The sequence below is a fragment of the Geotrypetes seraphini genome, chromosome 3, assembly GCF_902459505.1.
Source record: "Geotrypetes seraphini chromosome 3, aGeoSer1.1, whole genome shotgun sequence".
Classification (NCBI taxonomy): Eukaryota; Metazoa; Chordata; class Amphibia; order Gymnophiona; family Dermophiidae; genus Geotrypetes; species Geotrypetes seraphini.
The window spans coordinates 282,741,275-282,760,453 of NC_047086.1; the positions used below are offsets into that span (position 1 = coordinate 282,741,275).

A 19,179-nucleotide genomic window follows, 5' to 3' on the forward strand; every position below is an offset into this window, starting at 1 on the left:
GTGCATCTATATTACCACATGTTAATTAGCTAGTGCAGGAATGATGCCCCCTAAAAAAATACAAAAAATTATTTAGCGTGTGGTTAGCACATACACATTAAAAAACTATCAAGTGATGCTATAGCACATCCTGTGGTATTCTTTTTTTTTTTTAAACTCCTGGCGGAATTCTGCACATGTGAGATCGTAGTTCACATAAATAGTGATCTAAGTCAGCACAGGAGGCGGAAGTGACCCACTGTGCAAAATTTGTGAATTCCTCACTCCCTCAGCACGCATAGAATTGTGCACACGTCGTGCAGAATTCAATGCAGACAAGGGCAGTGGAGGAGGAAGTGAACTGTTGCACAGCGGGTCACTTCCTCCTCCTGTGCTGGCTTAGACTGGACTGTTTATGTGAACCATAATCTCGCACATGCAGAATTCCACCAGGAGTATAATATTGATTCTACAACACTTCAAGGATATAATTTTAAAAACCCACTTTATTTTGGATTGTCAACAGTAGCAAATTCCATAAATGAGACCCAGAGTACAGAATGACATAAGGACAAATTTGTCCCTGTCCCTGTGGGATCTATCTCCATCCCCATCCTTTCCCTGCAAGTTCTGTCCCTGTCCCTGCCCCATCCCTGCAAGTTCTGTCCTAATCTGCACAAACCTTGAATAGTTGTATGATTTTAAAGTGTTTGAGGCTTGTGCAGATGAGGACAGAGCTTGCAGGGATGGGGCAGGGGCAAAACTCGAGGGGACGGGGATGTAGATCCTGCTGGGACAAATTTGTTCCCTGTGTCATTCTCTAACCCAGAGTTAACACCCCTAAGAGATTGTTTGCAGTTACTATGGCAAGTAAGCAAGATTGAAATTACGGTAATACATTTACAGGATTTGAAGAGCACTTCAGTCAACTGTTTAAGGGCTGCAGTGGAGGACTTTGAGTGCCTTGCATTGGTGACCACTGCACTATGGCACGATTTCCACTTAAAATGGTGCATAACCAGGGCTACATATTTAGTGATAACAAGAATTTTATGCAGTTGGCATCAGTGCTGACTGCATAGTTTTAAATATCAGACCCAAAGATTTAACTGGGAAAAAGGTGCAGTAGATATACTGGTTGAAGTTTGTTTTAGACCTTATCTTTGGTAACTGAATACTGCATACATTAGCTTATCAAAAATACACATGTCGTTTGAGGCCTGGGACCCTGTAATAAGACTGAAGATAAGCTTTTTCAGAGTTGTTTTATCTTTATATGTTCGAGTTAAGCTGTACAAAAGCAAGCACAACAATGATTTATTTTTAATGGTCGTATTAAAGAAAGAAAAACAAGTCAGTAGCAGCCCTTTGCTAAGGTTTGTCTTCATGAGCTATAAAGAACAGTACAGAGCACTGGCCTAGGACTCTTGCCATGAACCTAGATGTAAGAACATAATCTGTGTATTTACCACATTTATAGTCCAATGATCCTAGCAGATAGTCCCATTAGACTGCAAGCATGAACAAGTAGACTGAAAGCATGAACTTGTAATTCATAAAAGACAAACAGATGATACGACATGCCATACTGGGTCAGGCAAAGGTCCATCAGACCTACCATCCTGTCTCCGGCACTGACCATTCCTAATGAGCCCAAGATTAATTGTTTATGGCTCATACCCAGAGATAAGCAGTGACTTTCTCAAGACAACATGGCTAATAATAATAATGGTTCTCCAGAAACCTGTCTAAACGAGGTTTCAAGGTTTATTAAAAATTTGATTACTCACCTATTAACATTCTAGGCAATATACAATTAAATTAAGGGGATCAAAATTAAAATAATTAACGAGAACTAAAATACGGAACAAGACCCACTGACAAACAGAAAACAAGAGAGTAGAGGGTGAAATACAATAATTTTAGAAAAGAAGACATCTAAGGATAACATAAAAGGATAGGGGAAAGTTAGTCGACGGCTGCCTTTTCATAGATTGTAAAAGAGTCCTGGATTATGGATTAAAAGCGTCTCTGTAGAGCAGGGGTGTCAAAGTCCCTACTCGGGGGCCGCAATCCAGTCAGGTTTTCAGGATTTCCCTAATGAGTATGCTTGAGATCTATTTGCATACAATGAAAGCAGTGCAAGCAAATAGATCTCATGCATATTCATTGGGGAAATCCTGAAAACCCGACTGGATTGTGGCCCTCAAGGTGGGACTTTGACACCCCTGCTGTAGAGGAAGCTTTTTAATGCTCCTTTAAATTTGTCAATATTTGATTCTTCCCTTAGATAGGAGGGCAGGGAGTTCCAGATTTGGGGTGCTGTAACGGTAATTGATGTAGTACGTCGCACATGAAAAGTTTTGAGGGAGGGAACAAAAAGTAGATTTTGAGAAGAAGATGTAGCTATGATTACCGCCTTGACCACATCTGGCAACTAATTCCACAGCTTAAGTCTATTGATTTGTTACAGCTATCCTATCTGTTTAATGGTGTGTCCACTGGTTTTAATACTATGTAAAAGGGTAAAACAATTGGTACCCATTTGCTGTACTAATCCATTCATGACAGAGGTCTACAAAATCATAATTCTTCTCAGCCATCTCTTCTCCAAGAGAAAGAAGCCTATCTTGTTTACCCTTTCTTCCTATGGAAGCTGTTCCAGTTCCTTTATCATCTGTGATCTTGTCTATGAATCTGTTCTTTTTCTTTGTTAGATTTCAAAGATAATTTACAAAACAAAACACTTGTTACAAGAATCCCAGAGACAAACAATATATAGGGGAAAAAAGTAACTTTCTTCAAAGAAGTATCAAAGTTTACCCTTCCTTAGACTGCAATTTAGTGGGGGGCGGTCAAAGAGAAAAAACAAGGAGATTAATAGAAGTCCAATGCAAAAAGGAAAAAGCCTAATCACCATTCATACTATCATCAAATCCCAACACCGCTCTCATATGATTTTCTTTAAATCAAGAAAGCCCTTCAGTTGTTCAAGAAAATAAAAAAACATTTAGATTCCGCATATCGAACTAGGCATTTTCACAGATAGGCCAGCAAAAAAGGCTCTGGACCTTTTCTAGTTCCACTATGGAGGCAGTTCTATAAGTGGGCATACCTCCATTTAGGAACCCTGGGGCCATATACAGGAAGCTTATTCTAAAATGGAAACGAGGTGACTAGATTCCCTTAAAGGATACAAGGGTAAACTAGTATTGGCATGCCTAACATTTAAGCAACCACAGTTACATGTCCTAGAGTGGGCACCTAAATGCTCCAGGGACACATGTAATTTACAATATTCTGTTAAGTTATCATTAAATATATTTTATTGAGCATCAAGATACAACTACAATCAAAATCAAGAACAAAGAACAACAAGGTAACTCAAAATTGTATACAAAAACAGTCAAACCCACCCTACCAACCTAACCCATCCCCCCACCCGGGTGAGTGGGAGCCTGAACCTGCATCAGGAGTCAACAACATGCCCATATCACACCCTGTGTACAACTCCTTGCTAATATACATTATTGCAAATACAAATATCAGTTAAGTGTGTATTTGCAGGATGCTGCTTGGGTAAGGTGACCATACGTCCCGTTTTCAACGGGACAGTCCCGTTTTCGGGACACCAAAAATGTCCCGTTTTCAGGGACAGCGTCCTGAAGTTGTGCGCGGGGACACCAGGATGGCCGTTAACTTTCCCTTCCTGCTGCGCAGATTGAAAACCTGGGCCGCCGCAGCCGCTGCTTCTTGTTCTTCCCGACGTCAATTTTGACGTCGGAGAGGAAGTTCGAGGCCAGCCAATCGCTGCCTGACTGGCCCGAACTTCCTCTCCGATGTCAAAATTGACGTTGGGAAGAAGCCAAGAAGCAGTGGCGGCGGCCCAGCGTTTCAATCGGCCCGGCAGGGAGGCAGACAAGGAAGCAGCGGCGGTACACGGGCCGGCGGGTGGGCAGGGAGTTGAATCGCGCGGGGGGAGGGGTTTGAATCACACGGGGGGGGTTTGAATCTGCGGGTGGGGGTGGTGAATCAAGCACTGGAGAGAGGTTAAGGAGGCAGGCAGGCAGGCTGGCTTCGGGGGAGGGACAAAGGCAAGAGGCACTGGGGGCACTAAGGACACAGGACAAGCATTGGGGGCACTATGAACATGGGAAGGAGGCACTGGAGGCACTATGGACATGGGAAGGAGGCACTGGGGGCACTATGGACTCAGGACAGAGGCACTGGGGGGCACTATGGGCATGGGAAGGAGGCACTGGGGGCACTAAGGACACAGGAAAGGCACTGGGGGCACTATGGACATGGGAAGGAGGCACTGGGGGCACTATGGACACGGGAAGGAGGCACTGGGGGCACTAAGGACACAGGACAGGCACTGGGGGCACTAAGGACACAGGACAGGCACTGGGGGCACTATGGACATGGGAAGGAGGCACTGGGGGCACTAGGGACACTGGACAGAGGCACTGGGGGGCACTAAGGACATAGGAAGGAAGGAGGGAGGGAATAGAAAGGGACAATTGTTGGATCTGAGTAAAGGAAGAAAGAAAAAAATGAAAGAAAGGATACACAGTAAGAAGGAAATACAACCAGAGACTCATGAAATCACCAGACAGCAAAGGTAGGAAAAATGATTTTATTTTCAATTTAGTGATCAAAACGTGTCAGTTTTGAGAATTTATATCTGCTGTCTATATTTTGCACTCTATTTGTCTATTTTTCTATAGTTACTGAGGTGACATTGCATATTTTAAAGTCATTTGCCTTGACATCTTTGAAACCCCCCAAATATCCTATATAATAAAACGCTAGCCGCGCATGCGCACTCAGACCTGCATGATCTGTGATCCCTGATCTGTGATCCGTGGTCACAATGCGTATGCGGCGGCCAGATCGGGAAAGCACAGCACAGCCGGCGACTCCCCCCCTCCCGCCCTCACTCACCGCCAAAACCACCACCTCCTCCTTCTTGCCGGCTCACTCGCGTTTAAATGGAGAGAAAAGCGCTGCACCGCGCTAACGCTGCCTTTGTCGTCTTCTGTCCACTGCGGCCCGCCCTCTCTGACTACTTCCTGTTTCCGCTAGGGTTGGCCGCAGTGGATAGAAGACGCCAAACCCAGCGGCTGTAACTGCCGATCTCCGTTCCTCCAGCGGGGGGGGGGGGTCTGGGAGGAGAGGGATCGCGGCCGCTCAGCGCCCCCACCGAGGAGCCCAGCAACTTTCCGCTGCCCGGGACCCGAGTCATTTGCCGCCCCCCCTTCCCTTCCCGCGGGCCCAACTGGCGATTTAAGCAGCGTGTGCAGCACTCTTCACACGCTGCTTCGGGCCCTTCTACTGCCCTGATTTGCTCTGCCGCGTCTCTGATGATGTCATCAGGGACGTGCCAGAGTAAATCAGGGCAGTAGAAAGACCCGAAGCAGTGTGTGAAGACTGCTGCACACGCTGCTTGAATCGCCATGTGTAGTCGGGCCCACGGGAAGGGAAGGGGGGGCAGCAAAGGACTCAGGACCGCGTTTGTAGTTGTGACCACGGGAAGGGAAAGGGGGGTAGAGGAAACGCTAATGCTGCTACACAGGGAACTGGTGTGGGGGGAGGGAAATGGAGGGGGAGGGAATGCTGCTTTGGACAGACAGACAGAGGGAGGAAGGGATACAGAAAGAAAAGAAGAAAGACACAGGGGCAGGTGCACAGGGAACTGATGTGGGGGGAGGGAAATGGAGGGGGAGGGAATGCTGCTTTGGACAGACAGACAGAGGGAGGAAGGGAGACAGAAAGAAAAGAAGAAAGACACAGGGGCAGGTGCACAGGGAACTGGTGTGGGGAGAGGGAAATGGAGGGGGAGGGAATGCTGCTTCGGACAGACAGACAGGGGGAGGAAGGGAGACAGAAAGAAAAGAAGAAAGACACAGGGGCAGGGAGATACACAGAAAGACAGACAGACAAAGGGGGCCAGGGACAGAGACAGACAGAAAAAAAGACAGCGGGAGTCGCGTCAGGAGAGGTGCGGGATGCGGCAGAGGGAACTTTTCCAATGGGTGCAACTGGGCGGCTGTCGGGAACCTCTGATCAGGGGCAGAGCAAGGTAAGTGTATCATAGGGATAAGAAGGAGGAGGAGGGGAGAAAAAGGAAGGGACGCCTACTGCTGGACAGAGGGAGAAGGAAAGAGGTGCTGATGGATGGGGGGGTGAAGAAAAAGGAACGGAGGCCTAATGTTGGACAGGAGGAGAAGGAAAGAGGTGCTGCTGGACAGGGGGGAGGTAAAACAAAAGGAGAAGGGCTGCTGCTGCATAAGGAGAGCAGTGAAGGGGTGGTGGTGGACACAGGGGAGGTAAAAGGAAGGGAGAATGGACAGGGGAAGCAGGCAAGGGGTAGTGATGGACAACCAAGGAAAAAGAAAGACAGAAAGAAAGAAAGCAGCTAAGGAGAGAGAGAGAAAGAAATAAAGAGAGACACACACACATATATATTCTAGCACCCGTTAATGTAACGGGTTATAAGACTAGTAAATGATAATTAACATTTTCTCTGCATATAGTTTTCTTTGTAGTTTTTTTTTTAATTTTAAGGTTACCATTATGAATTAATATGAAGATATGTGTACATGAAAAATGAATGGAAGAAATTGGGGGCGGGATTGGGGGCGGGGCTAGGGCAGGGTTGAGGTGGGGCTAGGGGACAGGATTGACAATTAATAGATGTCCCCTTTTGATGAAAAAAATAAATGGTCACATTATGCTTGGGTGCCCTGTTAACACTCATGTGGCTATGTTCATACATATGTACATAAGTGTCAGCGTTCCAGACATTTATACATGCAATGGGCATGAAACTGTTGGTGCCTGGTTTACAGAATTACCCTTCATATCTTTTATGGAGATAGTGTGAACAGAGCTACATGCTAGAATCCAACCGAAGCTAAATCTGTTACTGAAATTGGCCGTTTGGTTTCAAAAACAAAACGGGCCCTATTTCTCCACCTGATTAAAAAGTATCCCTCTTCTGGACCCCATTCCTGCTGGTGAAAACCCTCTTTATGAATCCCCAGCACCAGCCCCTTCCCAAACTCAACCCTCAGCAGTAGTCCCATTCACAAACCACTCTCCCTGTTGGCAACCCTTTCTTGAACCTTTGTTGTTGCATGGGCAGCAGTGGCTGGAGATTGCTAGACTAGCAGGGTATCTTTCAAGTGGGCTGGGGAGGGTGGAGTCGTCCTCAGGAAGAAATAGATGCACTAGGAGTTTGTGGATTTTTTCATGGGAAAGTTAGGGGGAATGCTCTGTTGAGGCTTCAGAAGTAGGGTAAATGTTTGGGGGAAACTCTGTGAGGGGTGGATACTCTTGAGGGGTTTGGAGAAAAAGGAGCATGGCTCTGGGTAGGATAGGGGAAGACATCAGGAGAAGGATGGATGCTCTTGCAAGGGAGGGAGAGGATCATTTTAGAACCAGAATTTAAAATGCAATTAAATGTATTTAAAAATTCTTAAAATCAACCAAGATTAAAATTTTTGATTGAGCAACCAATATAAATTACAACATTCTCTTTTTCATTCTCCATCCCTTTCTGAATTCCTAGCATTCTATTTGCTTTTTTGATTGCTGCCACATATTGAACTGAGGAGCTCAGTATATTGATTGACCTCTTGGCCATCTCTACTCAGGCTGTCTGTGAAGACCCAAGAGTTACACTGTTTTTCTTGAGCAATAAAAAAAATCAACATACCCTCTGTGGATAACTTTTGGCTAGACATCAAATTCTCTGGCCATACAGAACTGAATACATGGAAAAAGTGCAGAGTCACAGCTGGTCAACCCCATAACCCACAATTCTTACTCTGCTGAAAGGCAATATATTTGCCATTCTTTTTAAATGAGATACTCTTGCAGCAGAAAACATGCCACTGGCCAAGGTCTTCTGGCAGAAAAATCTAATCTGGGATTTATGAGTCGAACTATGCCTAAGTAGGTTCAAGGTGACTTACAGTACAATTTAAGGAGATACAATTTAGTACAGTATAAGGATGCTACAGAAGATACATTACAATAAAGATTGAGAGATAGTACAAAACAGGAAGGGATAAACAAATATTCCCCCCTTTTATTAAACTGCAATAGCAGTTGTTAGCGCAGGGCTCCGTGTTGCTCCTGACGCACATAGGAACTCTATGAGCAGCGCAGAGCATTCAGTGTGGCTCCCTGCACTAAAAACTGCTATTGCGGTTTAGTAAAAAGGGGGGATTGGTTGTAAGCGTGGTGGTGCACATATGCAAATATAGTGCCTAACTCAGGGGTCAGCAACCTGCGGCTCTCCTGCTATATGGCTGTGGCTCTCCAGAACCCAACCCTTTAATCTCCCTCCCAACCCCATGATTCCCTCCCCTCCAGACCTATTGAGGTAGCTGGTGGTCAAGCCATAACCCACAATTCTTACACTCTTGCAGCAGAAAACATGCCACTGGCCAAGGTCTTTTGGCAGAAAAATCTAATCTGGGATTTATGAGTCGCACTAGAAAGTCGTGTTCCTGTCACAAAGACCCTGCTGAACCACCAGGTACCTCGATAGGTCCAGGGAGAGGATCATGGGGATGACATATGTATGGCAATGGAATGTGTACATCACGAGGGAGCTCTAGTGTTCTCTCTCTCTTGGGCCAGAAAGATCGGTGGTGTTCCACTGGGCGGAAGCGCATCTTCTGTCTTTTTCAGTGGCCCATGAGGCTGGAGTCAACAATGGTCTGGTAGTCTTCCTCGGCGACAGTTCCTGGTCTTAGGAGCATGGTCTCTCTCACAGGAGGTGTTCCATCTGATTTTACAAGAGCTGGGTTTTACTCTTGATCTCGAAGGTCGGGCGCTTTTTCGGTTAACGACCTACAAGGAAACTGAGGTCAGATGCCCTGGCTGGCTCACGAGTGCCTGTATGATGTTCCCTCCATGGCCTTCATAAATAAAAAGTTAAAAATTCTTTACAAAAAAATTGTCAACAAAGGGTGGGGCTAGGCAGGGGGCCCTATTAAACTGGTCTGCACAAGGTCCTAAAATTGCTAAGACCGGCCCTGGGTAGAAAACCCAGAGAAATGGGGCTGGATTAGGGAACAAAGTATGATTATGCTCTGCTCCAGGCTTATCCTCTCTGTGGGCTACCTGGGACTGGAGCACAACCTTCCCCCCCCCTCTAACTTTGAAAAGTGGTGGCCAAACTGCATTCCAGGTCTTTCCCCTGGAAATTAAGTCCTGACTACACAAAAACTGGAGTCAGCTGATAACCGCAGGAATTAGGCAATTGAATGGCAGTTTCAAAATGCTCAATGACATAACAACATTCTCTGTTCTCCCTGGAATTTCAACTCAACTAAACTGACCTATATTCCTACAGAAAATCTAAGATATAAACTAAAAGAAATTCTATGTGGAGAGGGCATTGGGGGAATATGAAATGTGTGAGCCAGAAGCTTTCATAAATTTGGATGACTGTCTCAAAAATTATTAGGTGGGAGAAGGGAGTAGACTCAGAGAAAGGGCACAAAGTCAAAGTGATATTATAAGGCCATCTATTTTGATTATTTTCAATATAAGAAGATATTTTTTTTACTGGTCTAACTTAATACATTTTTTTATTTACTTTCCAAGACAATGTCTTCAGATTCAGAAAACTTCTGAAGAAGGTACGAGTATTGCCTTCGAAAGCTAATCAAAAAATGAATTGTTAGTCCAGTAAAAAAAAATATATCTTCTTATATTTTTTCTTTGCTTTGTTTTATTTCTATAAATTGCTTCCCCCACTTTCACAAAGCCTTGTGACAAAAGCCCCAAAGCCCTTTAAATCTCTATGGGCTTTGGGGCATGGCTTTGAAATCGGGGGGGGGGGGGGGGGGGGGGGGCGGTTATAAGTGGGCCAATACAACTACCATATCACTTTACTCAGATTTAAAAATAATAAAAAAAAGAAAACATACAGGAGGTACTGAAGTTTTGGTTTTCCAGGTTATTTTTACAGATATGCTGGGAGATCTGTATATTATTTGAAAGGCTTCAATGAAGGATTTCATCATATTGTACATCAATATCTCTAAACGTCATGGCCTATTCCAAATGAAATATAGGTCAGATAAAAGTCATACAGAGTAAATTGTAGTCGCTGCTTGAAATTACATGTGAACCCTGAAAAATGCCTCTGCTGGCAGAGCAGTGGTGTGGGATTTTCCTGGTGGTCACTAAGCATAGAGATGTGGCTGCCAGAGAATCCAGAAGGAGTAGTAGGAGGTCCCTTTTCCCCAGTGCGTGTGTGTGTGTGGGGGAGGTTATACAAGGATCCCATTTCATCAAAGTCCTAGTACAGAGGGGGGACTTCTAATCGGTGCCTAGAAGGGGCAGAGATTGAACTTAGAAACATACATAGAAACATAGAAAATGACGGCAGAAAAAAGCAACGGCCCACCTAGTCTGCCCACTCTGATGACCCATCCCCTAACTTCCTCCATGAAGTGATCCCATAAGCCTATCCCATTTTTTCTTAAAATCTGGCACGCTGCTGGCCTCAATTACCTGTAGTGGAAAATTATTCCAGCGATCAACCACCCTTTCGGTGAAGAAATATTTTCTGGTGTCACTGTGAAATTTCCCCTCCCCCCCACCCCCCGATTTTCAACGGATGCCCTCTTGTTGCCGTGGGCCCTTTAAGAAAAAAGATATCTTCTTCCACCTCGATACGGCCCGTGACATATTTGAACGTCTCGATCATGTCTCCCCTCTCTCTGCGTTCCTCGAGTGAGTACAGCTGTAACTTACCCAGCTGTTCCTCATATGAGAGATCCTTGAGTCCCAAGACCATCCTGGTGGCCATTTGCTGAACCGACTCAACTCTCAGCACATCTTTTTGTTAATGTGGCCTCCAGAATTGTACACAGTATTCCAGATGGGGTCTCATCATGGATCTGTACAACGGCATTATGACCTCGGGCTTATGGCTGACGAAGCTTCTACGGATACAACCCATGATTTGTCTAGCCTTGGATGAAGCTTTCTTCACTTGGTTGGCAGACTTCATGTCTTCACTAATGATCACTCCCAAGTCTCATTCTGCTGCAGTCCTTGCTAAGGTCTCACCATTTAGGGTGTAAATCCTGCATGGATTTTTGCTGCCAAGGTGCATGACCTTACATTTCTTGGCATTGAAACTTAGTTGCCAAGTCTTTGACCAATTCTCCAGTAGGAGTAGGTCCTGCATCATACTGTCAGGCACTGTGCTTTTGCCTATTATGTTGCATAATTTGGCGTCATTGGCGAATAATGTAATTTTACCTCGAAGCCCCTCTGCCAAGTCTCTTATGGGGTGCTGAGGTGTAATGCTTATTCGCTTTTGGCTTGACTGCTGGCCCTGAGGCATTGATGCGCAGTGTGAATTGTTTTTGTCGTGAATGCTGGCACAGTGGATTGGAGTAGCTGACTGTTGGCACTATGGGGCGACTACTTGCACTGTGGAGTGTAGTACCTGACCACTGGCACTGTGGAGGCTATTCAGGCACACTGACTGCTGGCACTGTGTTTTTTTGCAGTGTGGAGTGGATTAGATAAATACTGGCAAAATAATGTGAGGTGCTGAGGAGGTTTTGATTTCTTGGCGTTTTTTTTTATGTTGCTGTTCCCTGCTTAGCGGTTTTGTAGCAGTGAGAATGCGTTTGATTGTTGTAAGGAGGCATGGACGGAGCGATTACGTTTTTATGTTGATATTATCGTGCACTCAGACGCTTCCCTGCCCGGCGGTTCTATTGTACTGCGCATGCATTTTAATGTGGCATGGAAGCACTAAGGCACAGAGTTTCAATCGTAGTGCGCATGCGCTAACTAAGGTATTATTATTATAGATGAGATCTGACAATTAAGTTAGCAAATTCATCCTAGAAAAAGTGCTACATACCTCATTGCTGAATATCACTATGGTCACCTTTGAAGTATTCTCCTTGGGAAGCTATGCACCGACACTCTTCAAAGTGTCTAGTCCACAATTCAAAGCAATTTTGGAACTCTTTCTGGAATGCCCATCAGAGCTGTAATTGTATAACCTTGATGTCTTGAATGTCATCAAAATGTCTTCTTTTCGATATTTCCTTTATCTTCAGGTAAAGAAAAAAGTCATTGGTGGCCAGATCAGGTGAGTACGAAGGGTATTCCAATTTAGTTATTTGTTTTCTGACTAAAAACTCCCTCAGAGAATGCCATGTTAGCTGGTGCATTGTCGTGATGCAAGAGCCACGAGTTGTTGGCGAAACGTTCAGGTCATTTTTGTTTTTTTCACACACCCTTTTCAGTACTTCCAAATAATAAACTTGGTTAACTGTTTGTCCAGTTGGTACAAATTCATAATGAACAAGCCCTCTGGTATCAAAAAGTTTAGCAACATCATTTTGACTCTTGATTTGGACTGGTGGAACTTTTTTTGCTCATGGAGAATTAGCTGACTTCCACTGTGCACTTTGACGCTTTGTTTCAGGGTTATATTCATACACCCATGTTTTATCACCAGGGATAACACAGCACAAAACATTGTCTTGCCTCTCCAAAAGGTCTTGGCAAACTTAGGGCTCCTTTTACTAAGGTGCGCTAGTGGTTTTAGCATGCACTACACGCTAATGTCTCCATAGAGCTTGCGCTAGTATTTTTTTCATTTAACGCGTGGTTTCCAGCGCTAATCTTAAGCGTGCGCTAAAAACGCTAGCGCACCTTAGTAAAAGGAGCCCTTAGACTCTCCTTTGCTTTTGTTCATCAGTGAGCTCCTTTGGGATCATTTTTGCACACACTTTTCTCATGCCAATATTTTCAGTTAAGATTTTCCTGTTTATCGATGTTTACTTGGTCTGCGACGCTTCTCACAGTCAGCCGACAATTTTGATGCACAATTTGACAAATTTTTAAAATGTTTTTGTCAGTTCGGCTCAATACTGGCCATCCTGACTTTTCTTCATCAGTGAAGCTTTCTCTCCCCTCAGAAAAACGTTTAATTCATTGTACACTGCCATTTTCTTCATGGCATTATCGCTATAAGCTTGGACTAACATATCCCTGATTTCACTTCCACTCTTGCCAAGTTTAACAAGAAATGTAATGTTTGTTCGTCACCCTAATTCAAGCTCTGACATTCTCGCGAGGCACACAAAAACATGCAACAATAATAATGAACAAAACTCAGCAAGACACCGCCACATGTCGTCATGAACACAGCTGTGAGACACTAATATACCAAGATTATGAAATCTGAGTTGTTTGTACAGTGCTGCCAACATAAGCGCACGGAGGCAAGTTTGCAAACTTAATTGTCAGACCTTGTACATGTGTGCCCATGTGTCTTTTCAGAAATAGATTAGAAATAGGTGCCTTCTTGCCCTCTCAATCTAAGTAATCTGTTATACAATTACTATATTAAATAATCTTTATAAGAAACTGCATAGAATTGGAGAACCTCTAAAGTACTTTTACAGAGGAATGCAGAGAAAACATTTTATTCTTGGATACACATACCATTTAAGAGTAAGAAGATTATTCTACAGTCTCTTGTACTAGAAGATTTACAGCATACAATAAATGTATTATGACCCTTGGGGCTCCTTTTACGAAGCTGCGGTAGCGGTTTAACACGTGTAATATCGTGCGTTAAACTGCCGGCCACGCTAGCCGTTATCACCTCCTCTTGAGCAGGAGGTAGTTTTTCGGCTAGCCCTTGATGCAGCCTCTTTTTGAGCTGAAACATAGACCATGTTGGGTCTAAACTATATGCTACAATAAACAATTTTTTGGATAATTATCCTTAGTGGTTGTATTTTTCCATCCCTTCTTTTCTTGGTGGATCCATGAAGCCAAAGCAGGACCCTGTTGTGACTGGAGGAGCCGCGTGGAGAGGAGCAGAAGCAGCGGAGGCAGGAGAGAGCAGCCGGTGAGAGAAGCCGGAAGAGTTTTTAAAAGAGTTAGCGGCGGCAGAGAGGAGCGGGTAGCGGCGAGAGGAAGCTCCGCCCACCCCCTCCACATCATCAGCAAGAAGCACAACATATGTACATCCCCAGATTTAGAAAAGGGTGCAAAAAAAACCCGAACAAAAGACCCTGCATGGATAAACAATGAGGTAAAGAAAGCGATAGGAGACAAGAAAATATCATTCCGGAAATGGAAAAAGGACCAAACTGGGGAAAACTGGAATGAACACAGGAAACGCCAAAGAGAATGTCATCAAGTGGTTAGGAGAGCGAAAAGAGAATACGAAGAGAGGCTGGCCAGGGAGCAAAAAACTTCAAATCATTCTTCAGATATGTTAAGGGGAAGAAACCGGCGAGGGAGGAAGTAGGACCGTTGGATGATGGAGACAAAAAGGGAGTGATAAAGGAGCAAAAAGAGGTAGCCGACAGGTTAAACAAATTATTCTCGTCAGTCTTCACAAGCGAGGACACATCCAGTGTACCAGAACCCGACGTGATCTTCCAAGGTGATCAAGAAGAAAAACTGTCAACAATAGAGGTGAGCCATGAGGATGTCTTCCAACAGGTAGATAGATTGAAAAGCGACAAATCACCAGGCCCGGATGGAATCCACCCTAGGGTACTAAAAGAACTAAGAAATGAGGTAGCGGGAATACTCCGACGAGTTTGCAACCTATCCTTGAAAACTGGAGAGATCCTGGAGGACTGGAAGATAGCAAATGTTACACCTATCTTTAAAAAGGGGTCAAGAGGAGACCCGGGAAACTATAGGCCGGTAAGTTTGACATCGGTTCCAGGCAAGATGGTAGAAGCACTGCCAGTTGGACAAAGGGGAACCCGTAGACATCATTTATCTTGACTTCCAAAAGGCCTTTGACAAGGTACCCCATAAGCGGCTACTTAGGAAGCTGTGGAACCACGGGGTAGAAGGGGACGTACACAGATGGGTCAAACACTGGTTGGCAGGCAGAAGACAGAGGGTTGGAGTGAAGGGTCACTACTCGGGCTGGAAGTTCCGCAGGGGTCTGTACTCGGACCGCTGTTGTTCAATGTATTTATAAATGACCTGGAAACGGGGACGAAATGTGAAGTTATAAAATTTGCGGATGACACTAAACTCTATAGAAGGGTTAGAACTACGGAAGAGTGTGAGGACCTACAAAGGGACCTAAACAAACTGGAGGAGTGGGCGAATAAATGGCAGATGAACTTCAATGTAGGGAAATGCAAGGTCATGCATATAGGGAGAAAGAACCCGATGTTCAGCTACCAAATGGGGGGATTAGTATTAGAGGGAAGTAACCTTGAAAGAGATTGGATCCCACCATCACCAACCTACTGACAGCCTCAACTGACATCAAGGCTTTCCGCAAAGAAATCAAGACCCTACTATTCAAGAAATTCACCCAAATGTCCTAACCCCTTCCTTTTCCCCTCCCGACCCCATCAAAATTGTTTTAGACCTTACGCCTTTAATTGTATTCCTCTTACTGGAAAAGTCCAGCTATCTTTTTGTTGTACTATCCAACCTCTTTAATTGTATTTCTCTTCCTGGAAATGTCCAGTTATCTTTTTGATGTAATCCGCTTAGAACTGCAAGGTACAGGCGGAATATAAGCCATTAATGTAATGTAATGTAATGTAATTTGGGTGTACTGGTGGATACAACAATGAAGTCAACGGCACAATGCGCAGCAGCCACGAAGAAAGCAAACAGAATGTTTGGTATTATTAAGAAGGGTATTACGACCAGAACAAAAGAAGTCATCCTGCCGTTGTATCGGGCAATGGTGCGCCCGCACCTGGAGTACTGTGTTCAGTATTGGTCACCGTACCTTAAGAAGGATATGGCAATACTTGAGAGGGTCCAGAGGAAAGCGACACGAATGATTAAGGGCATGGAAAACCTTTCGTACACTGAAAGATTGGAGAAACTGGGGCTCTTCTCCCTGGAAAAGCGGAGACTCAGAGGAGACATGATAGAGACTTACAAGATCATGAAGGGCATAGAGAAAGTAGAGAGGGATAGATTCTTCAAACTTTCAAAACATATAAGAACAAGAGGGCATTCGGAAAAATTGGAAGGGGATAGATTCAAAACAAATGCTAGGAAGTTTTTCTTTACCCAGCGTGTGGTGGACACCTGGAATGCACTTCCAGATGACGTAATAGGACAGAGTATGGTACTGGAGTTCAAGAAAGAATTGGACAATTTCCTGCTGAAGAAAGGGATGGAGGGGTATAGATAGGGGGCTACTGCGCAGGTCCTGGACCTGTTGGGCCACCGCGTGAGCGGACTGCTGGGCACGATGGACCACGGGTCTGACCCAGTGGAGGGAGGCATTGCTTATGTTCTTATGAGGCCTGTATCATCACTTCTTTCTGCATCCACCACTAACTCATTTCATTTCAAAGAACAATGTTAAAAACATTTTGTCATACAAATCAGAATTTTTCATTTTAATTATTTAAAAGATCTGTATCAGATGCATCTTTCCCTAAATTCAACAGCCTCAAAGGATCATCTATCAAATTTAGAATTGGCCTTATTAGCATGCACTCAGTGTGGTGCATACAGTACTTCTTCAAAGGATAAAGGTTGGCAAAATAAGCAACCAGCATATTTCCCTAAGAACAATATGCAATGTACACTGTGATCTGGGTATGCAGATATAATTAGCAAGGAGACTTAGGCAAAGCTGGGAAGGATTAGTAAAGTCTTCCCAAAATCTTTAACATCAAATAACATCAATGAGGGTAGCAGTTCAAGCTTCAGTGACGGCAGGCCATATTGAAGGCTAGGAGAAGTACACGAGGCTGCACTTTTTATCCCCCATTGAGCTACAGCCCCTCCCCCCACCCCAACACACATGTAGTTCCCCCAAATAATTTGCAACCACAGAACCCTCTGGTCCTACCCTGACAGTGGATGCAAAGCAGAACAAGGGCATTTCCGCATAAAACTCACTATAGAAAAATGTGTTTCTAGTATTACCTCAATAACAGACATTTTGTTAAGTAATATGAGATTCTAGAAAACAAAGTCACTCACAGCCTTAAGCAGATCTACCATACCAGCACTAACTTAGTAAAGTCTTCCCAAAATCTTACTGCACACCCCTGTATTTCAAATTATTGCCACGGACCCTTAAGCCAATGAAAACTGCTACAGAAAATAACTGGAAGATTAGAGCTATTTTACAAAAGACAGCAAATAAGGTGTGTAAAGTCAGCCTCAAACGAGGGCAGTGACTGGACAGCCAGTGGGAGCTGCTGTTTCTTTTGTGTGGAGGGAACAGCTTTGAGTTTTATAGAAAAGACTCTCCTTCAATGACCAAAAATTCACCTGGAGAAAAAGTGACTTTTACTTACAAGAGGGGCTAGAAACACCTGAAGGCTGTACCTCTTTTGCTCCTCTGTGAATGCAGTGTCCCTCAGTTTTTGTGCTACCTATAGTAAAATATTCATCTCTCACAAGTACAATATCCCAAAAGGTGCAACAGCACTCTGCCTGCTACAAATGCTCCCAGTGAGAAAAACAAAGCTGCTTTCTCCTACGGAGATGCATCTTAAAAAAAAAAAAAAAAGTAACCCACACAGAGAAAAGAGTTTTCCTATTCAACTATTCATTTTGAAGAGCAGAGCGAAGATTTTATCTTTTTTTTTGTCAACCCACTCAAGGCAGTATTGAAGTCATTTTGAAAAAAAAAAAGATGTGATTTTTCTAGGAAGATACAATAAAACGTTAGACAAATAGAAGCCTTAAGATAAAGTTAGATGGTAGGAAGAGCTTATTTTAATTGTTGGACAGACACTACATAAAAAGGTATGCTACAAACAGATAAAAATCGCTAACAAAAAGTTATACAGAAATAAAGATAGATAAAAGGTATGGCTATCTGGCAGCTAAACGCACATTACAGAGTGATAGGAAGGAAAGAGCCAAGGCTTACCACTAGTGTCGGTGAAGCTGGGAGTGGGCACCTCTCGCAGCTCCTCTGCCCAGCCCTCTTCCTGTCCCGGGCAGCAGCAGCTCTTCTCCCCCTCCTCGGCCACCGCCGCCACCGCCGCCTCCTGCTCCCCGGGCACCGGGGGCTCAGCCACCGTCGCCTCTTCCTCCCCATCACCCTGCAGCCTCTCCTGCTCCCCGGCCGAAGAGCCGCCGGCGCTGGCGGGCGCGGAAGAGCGCGAGTCGGGCGAGGTGCTGTAGAAGGGGTTGCCGCTGCTGTCCTCGCCCGACTCCCCGAACACGTCGTCGGAGATCTGCAGGCTCTCGTAGCGGGAGCGGGCCGCCTCCAGCAGGGACAGCGCCTTGCGCCGGCCCCCGCCCGACTCCGACATGATCCTACCGCAGCACCGGCAGCAACAAGGGCCCCGAAAGGAAGAGGCAGGCGGGTCCTCCCCACCCCTCTGATCCGCCCGGTGCTTCCTCTGTACCTCTCGCGCAATCAGTACTGTAATCTCTCCCTCTCTCTCTCTTAGAGTGTGTGTGCGTGCAGCGGGCAGGGGGCGCGTCCAGATTCACCAGCATCAACTAACGCGCAGCCTATAACGCGTCTCCGGCTCCGAGCAGGAGGGGCCCCAGGCAAGAAATGGGAGCCGGAAAGTGATGTTTGAGATCTGCGGGCGCCATGGCCGAAGAGCCAGACCGCCAGGCAAAGGGAGGAAGCGGGACTTGCTGCCGCTACAGGTAAACCGTGCCCCCAGGGAAACGGAGGGGGCGGGACTGGGAGGGAGCAGGCGCGCCGGGAGCTAGAAGCCGATTGGTGGAGTGTCGGCATCTCTCCGCCCAGCCTCGCAACTGGCCACGCCCTGATCTGTGCACAAGATGCTGGTGCTGAAAGGTGGCTGGTGCTAGCGGAGAAGACAGGAAGTGTATGAAAGACACATGCGAGAAGGGGTGATGAAAAATGGAGAGGGGAGGTTATGTGCATCTACCTTTGTATTTCTTTATGAGTTGTGATAGTGTATTGTATACCTGTGATTTTCTATTGTGTCAGGCGTAGCAGACCAATTTTTTAGCTGGAGGAGCCAAACAAACCAGTCTCCAGTCCTGCCCCCCCCAGTTGTCTAGTTGCTTGTGCTGTATTAGACCGATGTACTAATAGGCCAGGGACCTATTGGCCTATCCTATTCAGCTATGTTAATATTGCAAAATTTCTTTAGAAAAAAAAGTGCAGAGATGAAAGGTGAAATAAGGCTGCTGGAAGAATTAATATGCATCTTAATGACTACTGTT

General features: G+C 45.1%; 1 protein-coding gene across 1 annotated transcript in view; it reads right to left on the reverse strand.

Moving 5' to 3' along the window:
- Nucleotides 1–18,669, reverse strand: part of PGBD5 (piggyBac transposable element derived 5) — a 201,874-nt gene extending 183,205 nt beyond the window's left edge. The window contains exon 1 of the mRNA XM_033935358.1: nt 17,894–18,669. Coding sequence (XP_033791249.1) covers nt 17,894–18,281 — 388 coding nt within the window. The 5' untranslated portion in view covers nt 18,282–18,669. The remainder of the gene's footprint in view (nt 1–17,893) is intronic.
- Between the last annotated feature and the right edge of the window lie 510 nt (nt 18,670–19,179).